Source organism: Suricata suricatta, chromosome 10 (assembly GCF_006229205.1).
Source record: "Suricata suricatta isolate VVHF042 chromosome 10, meerkat_22Aug2017_6uvM2_HiC, whole genome shotgun sequence".
Taxonomy (NCBI): domain Eukaryota; kingdom Metazoa; phylum Chordata; class Mammalia; order Carnivora; family Herpestidae; genus Suricata; species Suricata suricatta.
The window spans coordinates 4,426,717-4,433,570 of NC_043709.1; the positions used below are offsets into that span (position 1 = coordinate 4,426,717).

Genomic DNA, 6,854 nt, shown 5'->3' on the forward strand with positions numbered 1-6,854 from the left:
CGCCCCCCTCCCCCACGCCGCGCCCTTTCCTTCTGCCCCTGTCTACGCAGTCCCAGACGTTTTCTAAAGCATCTTTTTCTCCCTCAGGACCCAGAACAGTGCAGCCCCCTGTGCAGCCCGCGCAGGCCGTGCGAGGTCCGCGATAGAGGAGCCGCCTCCGGAATCGGCGTCCGCGGGGCCCGCACCACCTGCCCGCCCCGGCTGTGCTCATTCTCGCGGCGCCGACTACCCAGCCGTCTTCTTGCTCCGTCTTCCCAGTCACTCTGCGTGTCGCACCCCGCGCTCGCGCCGGTTCCTGCCTGGGCCTACCCCATTTTTGCACCGCAGGTGCTCAGGTTCTCGGTTACGCACACCTCCCTTCCCCCAGCCTACCAGTCTCAGCCTTTGGCGGCCCTCTGGCCAACATGGTGCAACCGCAGACATCAAAAGCTGAAACCCCAGCCCCTGCCGCGTCCACCAATGCCCAGATGGATGACGTCATCGACACCCTGACCTCCCTGCGCCTCACCAACTCGGCGCTGAGGCGGGAGGCTTCCACCCTGCGGGCAGAGAAGGCCAATCTCACCAACATGCTGGAGAGCGTGATGGCGGAGCTGACCTTGTTACGCACCAGGGCTCGGATCCCGGGGGCCCTGCAGATCACCCCACCCATCTCTGCAATTACCTCCAACGGGACCCGACCCATGACCACGCCTCCGACCTCTCTGCCCGAGCCCTTTTCTGGAGACCCCGGCCAGCTGGCAGGGTTCTTGATGCAGATGGACAGGTTCATGATCTTCCAGGCGTCCCGCTTCCCGGGCGAGGCCGAACGAGTGGCCTTCCTTGTGTCCCGGCTGACCGGGGAGGCCGAGAAGTGGGCGATCCCGCACATGCAGCCAGACAGCCCCTTGCGAAATAACTATCAGGGATTCCTGGCAGAGTTGCGGAGAACCTACAAGTCTCCACTCCGGCACGCACGGCGCGCCCAGATCCGGAAGACTTCTGCCTCGAACCGGGCCGTGCGGGAGCGGCAGATGCTGTGCCGCCAGCTGGCTGCCACGGGCACAGGGCCCTGCCCCGTGCACCCAGCCTCCAATGGGACCAGCCCAGCTCCGGCTCTGCCCACCCGAGCCCGGAACCTTTGAGAATCGGCCACCACCCTGGTCGCGTCTGCAGCCACGCAGATCCTTCGCTCCGTAGAAGAGACGTCCATACCACAGCATCGCGCTGGTTCGAAGACATTCCTTCCTGCCTCTCCAGACCTGTTCCAGAAGGAGATCTTCCTCGATCACTGTTGGGCACCCTGTCCCCCACCTGGCTTCCTAGTAATCGGCTAGCTTTGTACCTACAGTGCATGCGTCCGCTCTCTTGCTTGCAGCCCCCGCCCCCGCTCTTCTAGTGACCACGGTCCTGCTACCTGGTCACAGCGACTCCACAGCCTGCTGCGGACCATTTGGGCTGACCTCCCAGCCTCGCTAGGTTCCCCGCCGCTCCCCCTCCGCCCTCTGCAGGCGCCCACGGCAGCCCCTCGCCTCTTGCCCGGTTGTGGGTGATGAGCTCACTGATGCCCAAGGACAGCCGCTTGGGCCAGGCTGTTGGCTGGTTTTGGGTTCCTGGGGAGGGGAGTCTGGCTTCCCACCCAGAGCGATCACCAGCCCTGCCAGGGCCCAGGGTAGCAGGTGGGGGCCTCCACCCCAGGGTCATGGCCAAGTGCTCACCGCTGGGGGGCAGGCTTCACTCTGCATGATCACCTAGTCACTAGGCCCCATTGTCCCCTTGGGGAAAGACGGCTAGTGCGACTAAAGGGAGAAGCACCCAGAGGACGCAGTTCCCACAATGCCTGGTGTGAGTGCTCCGTGTTCCGGCCGCGCTGGGAATCCTGGGAACCTGGCACTCGCCTGCTACAGAAGGCCATTGTGACTGTGGCTCACTGAGCAGCTCCATCCAGCCACCACAGATGCGGTCATGTAGGCAGGCTGAGGGGGTGGGGGGTGCCAGGGGCTCGCTTTGCTGCCCTGGGCTCGCTCCAGTGGGACCCCCACCAGCTCCTAGTGTGCACCTCCCCCTTTGTCCCATGTCACTTGGTGGTGGGCCTGTCTAGCTGGAGACCCGTCCCATCTCCATGCAGGTGACATGTGACCTTCACTTCAGCCCCTTCGGCCACCCACACCACCCGTAGGTCTCCAGAGCCTCTGTGTGGCATGCCCTCCCCGTGCCCGGGCTGTGCGTCGGGTGTCCAGCATGGGTCTAAGGGACCGTGGGCTCATAGCTGGAGACCCAGGGCTTCTGGGATGCGACCTTAAGCACTTAAGGTGCCAGGGCCTCTGTGCCATCTATAAAGGGAAAGAGCCCCGGTCACCTTGGTCCTAATGCGGGGACGGTACAGCGCTGGCTCTCGGGTCCTAATTCTGAGGGACAAAGCGATACCTCTTATGGTGGACAGCCTTTTGCTTCCTCACCGGGGACGCCCAGAAATCACTTTCTCAGTGAGACTTGGCCAAGCCCTTTGGGCCACGATGCTCCCGCCATATTTAATGCCAAACGAACCACATCTAAGTGACCACCCAGACCGCGGGGGGAAGACGGGGTGCCTTGCCCTGGGTCTGTCTACCCTGCTGTGACCCCAAAAGGATAGCCTCTGTGCCCGCCCAAAGACCTGGGTCTCGGGGTACCCAGAGGTTGGGTCCTGGGGTCCATCCTTTCTTCCTAAGAGTTTCCATGAGGCTGGGGAAGGTGACCGCGTCCTTGAAGCGGCCATGGCCTTGCAAGGTCTGGGACGCTCAGTGGCTGCCAGGGTGCGTGGACCGCTGCCACCCACTCATCGTGAACTCTCGTTAGCCCAATTGCCCTGCTGACCAACTGCCTGAATCCAGGCTCAGGCCCCCTGGACTCCAGCCGACGCTGTTCAGGGGGGCCACGGTGCTCCTTAAGCATGAATGGGGGGAGGACACGGTGGGGCCACCGTCGGGGGTGGCGCTCGTGGGGGGCGTACAGATTACTTTCTCCTGTGCTCAGCGCTCTACTGTCTGCCTGCGAGGTGGGGGTGGCAACAACCAGACATGGGGGGATGGGCGCCCAGGGGGAGGGCGGCCTGTGTGGGGGGAGCAGACACCTCCAAGGGTTCCCTGTGGCAGGACCTGTGCCATCTGGCCGAGCCTGGGCCTGCCCATGTGTAGCGCGGAAGTGTGCGGCACTGGCAGTGTCCGAGGCGGGGCGGGGGGCGGGCAGGCTGGCCCAGTGGGGCTGCCGTGCCTGGTCCAGGCGGCTGCTCCAGCTTCCTTGGGTTCGGTGAGTTGCGTTTCACCCTTTGGTGTTTGACGTTTGCGGGCCAGGGACGGGTGCTCACTTGCACATCCTCGACCTTGACCTCTTCCTGCAACTTTAGAAATGAGTGACTGAGCGGCTTGGTGGGGGTCCTGTGGCTCTAGTGGAGGAGGATGAGACCCGAGCTCCGAGCTCCGAGCTCTGTGCAGCTGACAGCCAGACGCAGGAGGGACGGTCAAGGGGAAGAAGCGGGGGAAGGGGGCTCCTTTGTACCTACTACAGGGTTACAATGTCTCTCAATTCAAAAGAACAGGTATTGGTCTAAAAGGGACAGGCAGTTAGTGGTGTTACACAGTGCATGGAGGAAAGGCTTTATGTTTTTCACAGTGTTGACACTATTTGAACTTGTGGCTTTTCTGGTCTCCATGATACCCCAGGTAAGTAAACCTCCTGGCATAATGGCGTCATTTGAGGTGGAATTTAGACTGAAGGGTGAGTCCCCGACTGAACGCATAGCATGACCTTGGGATTAGATTCATGTTCTAAAGCCTTTTGGTGACTTTCAGGGAAAAGCAAAGACCTGTTTCTGGGGTCCCAGGTGAGTATATGGTGAGTTAGTAATGCCAGGGCTGCAGAAAGCCCGAGAAGGTGCTGGTAAGACGTTCCTGGTGCACAGGCCCCTGCCGTCAAGGGGGGCTGGCCGCTCCCTGGGTGACTGGGTCCTGGCAGTTTGGCCCATGGGACAGAGAAAGCGTAACAAAGTTGGGCACTCACTCAGGCCGCCTTCAGGGGGCAAGCCCCAGCGTGTGTAGAAGGACACCCCGTGGGGCCACTGCCAGCAGTGGGGTTGGCGTGGGAGGGGAAAGGTCCCCTGGGCCCCGGAGCGTCAGGTGGGGGCTCCGTGCTGAGGTCCCGACGACTGTGGAAGGAAGTGCAGAGCACCGCATCCAGCCGAGGGCGACAGTTCGCGAGCAGAGGGAGGGGATTGGGTATAGGACAGGACAGGAGAGAGCCATGACCCTCCACCCTAGAGGTCCTAATGTGGCAGGGGGCGGGGAGCGGATGGCGGACGGCGCCGCGTGGACGCAGGGGAGGGGATGAGGGCCCATCACGGACTCCTTTCCGTGGACAAGTGCGCGTACTTCCTAGGTCTTCTCATCAGAGCAAGCCTACACCTTCTCGAAGTTTTGGCAAATGAGGGAGAAAGTGGAAAAAGCAAAACTAACATTTTGGTGGCTCTCCTGCCAGGCCTCTCCCGTCTGCCCCCCCCCACGTCCCCCACCCCGCCGCCCGTCACGGCGTTTCTTCTTTTTGTTTGGACATAGTTGTGATACTGCCTTCCGTAACGACTCAATGCTGTGTAGACGTTTTCACTTCCCTCGGGGGCTCGGGCCCCTTACACGTCGCGGACTTTAGTTGGAGATGGAGGTGGCTGCGGATAGCAGTGCCCAGGGGCGGTCCCGGGCCGCGGCGAGCCTCGCCCTCGGAAATGGAGGAGTTTCTTCACGCATAACGCTTTTCCCCACGGTCAAGTCCTTTCCGTAGGACAGGTTCTCAGAGGTGGGATTATTGAATTAATATGAAAACCTTTGAGCCCTTTCTCGCATATTGACAAAATGGTTTCCAGAAACGTCTGTGCCCGTCGACACTGCTGCCAGGGAGCAGGTGCGTGCCCGCGGCACCGTCTCGCCGGCTCTAAGTGCCATCCCCTGGCTAGGCACCTGCTGATCTGATAACAAAACATAGCATCGTATTTCAGTTTGCATTTCTTTGCTTTTCTAGCAAAGTCGAACATCTTTTCCATGTTGAGCAGCTGTATTTCCTCTTTTGTGGGTTGTCAGTGTCCTTTGCTCTACTGGGGTCTGATCAATTTGTATGAGCTCGTTATATATTAAAGATATTAACCTGTCGTGTCATATCGGCCACTCGTGTGTCCAACTTTTTACGTGTGTGTGTGTGTGTGAGACTGAGATTTTGACCCCTCGGAACGGCCGGCCCGCTCTGTTGTTGGGCACTGGACTTGCTGGACCCTAACAACGACACAGCGCAGGCTCCTAGGTTTTGTCCCCCAGGGAGTCTCGCTGCACCTGTGACTAGGCCTGGCACGCGCGGGCACTCAGTGCACCTGTGCCAGGGTGCGCGGGGCGGGGCTAACAGGCCGCTGCCAAGGTGCCTGCAGACCGAGGGCACTTTTCCAGCCTTCTAGTCTCCGAATCCCTTTGTGCCATGGAAAGTCACCTTAGGACCCCAAGGACCTTTCACTTATGTAGATTTTATTTATCAACATTTACCACATTGTAAATTAAAATGGAGACGGTTTGAAAATACTATTTTGAAAATAAACTCATTACGTGACGACATAGTAGCATATTTTGATGAAAACTGTATTTCCCAAAACAAAACCCCAAGAGGAGTTAGTGACACTTTCCATCCCTGCAAACTTCTTCGGTGCCTGGCTCAGTGCGAGGCGGCTGCAGTGTCCCCCGCTTCTGCATTTCATCTTCTGCGAGATCACTTACCAGGGGGCCTCCGAGCCCCTCGGTGGTGCACCCAGGAGGGAGAGGGGCAAAGGCAGAGAAGATTCCAGCATTATTACAAAACCGTCTTGCATCATAGGCGCCGGCCAGGGTCCTGCCCACTCAGAGCCGCTGGTCTGAGGATAGCCTCCATCTGGTCCTCCGCGGCTCCTTTCCGCGTTTTAAAAGGAAGGTCTTTTCCTCCTAGGATTAATGCGGTTATTTCTGGAATTAGTCTGGTGTGCAGTAGGAGGTGAGGCTCTAAATCAACTTTTTTCCCAAAGAGTGAGACATCCTGAAATCCTATATTAACGAGTCATCTGTGATCCATCAACCGTCAATTAGTTCTTTCTGTGTTGTTTCCCGCATCACATTTGAAAGTCGTATCTGTTACCGGGCCAGCTTTTCCGTCCTCTGCTGATGGACCCACTCCCCTCTGCCTCCCTCCTGAAAACGGCTTCGGTTTTATGACTCGTATTCCGATCGAGGAGGGTCCTCCCCCTTCAGGGTTTCTTAATCTTTCTCACCAGATGAACTTAAAAATTAATTCTGCGGTTTCCAGAAATCTTGGTAACAGGTGCAGAGCCTGGAAAGGCACAGTGGCTTTGGGGAGTCGTGTGTCGGGTGGAGCCCTGGGTTCGGGCGGCCCCTTCTTCCGACCAGCGACCTTGCACCCGTTTTTCCACTAACAGCTTCTTTATGGCAGGTGGTGGTTTGGGAACCGGGGGTTAAGATCTGTGCCCGGACTGGCTAGTCTGCTGCCGAGTCAGCGTCTTCTGCTATGGAAGGTCTGGAGCCCAGCTGGACGCACTAGCATCCTGCTGCCTGGCCCCAGACATCTGGTCCTCAGAGGGTCACGAGGACGTAGCCACCGACTCCGCCTGACAGTGGAGGGACGGAGCTGAGGCCCCCAGCCAACCCCACTGTGTGGCCCACTTTGAGGCTGGAGACCAGGAGCCCGGGTTGCAATGAGGCGTCCCCAGTGGCTGCCTGACCCCTGCTCCGTGTTACTTGTCTCTGGCGTCCAGCGTCTGGCTCCTGACGTTCCCGGGGAGCACCACCCTGGGTTGTGCCGTGGTCGCCCCCGCGTCTGCA

General features: G+C 59.4%; 1 protein-coding gene across 1 annotated transcript; it reads left to right on the forward strand.

The window, feature by feature from the left end:
• The first annotated feature begins 90 nt into the window (after positions 1–90).
• RTL6 (retrotransposon Gag like 6) lies at positions 91–1,329 on the forward strand. Its single transcript, XM_029954790.1, has one exon. It carries the CDS (start codon positions 405–407, stop codon positions 1,122–1,124), a length of 720 nt encoding a protein of 239 aa, XP_029810650.1. The 5' UTR covers positions 91–404; the 3' UTR covers positions 1,125–1,329.
• Positions 1,330–6,854: the final 5,525 nt, after the last annotated feature.

Bases quoted from the DNA above. Each gene is read 5' to 3' on its own strand.
- RTL6 (XM_029954790.1), top strand. From the start codon at position 405: ATGGTGCAACCGCAGACATCAAAAGCTGAAACCCCAGCCCCTGCCGCG.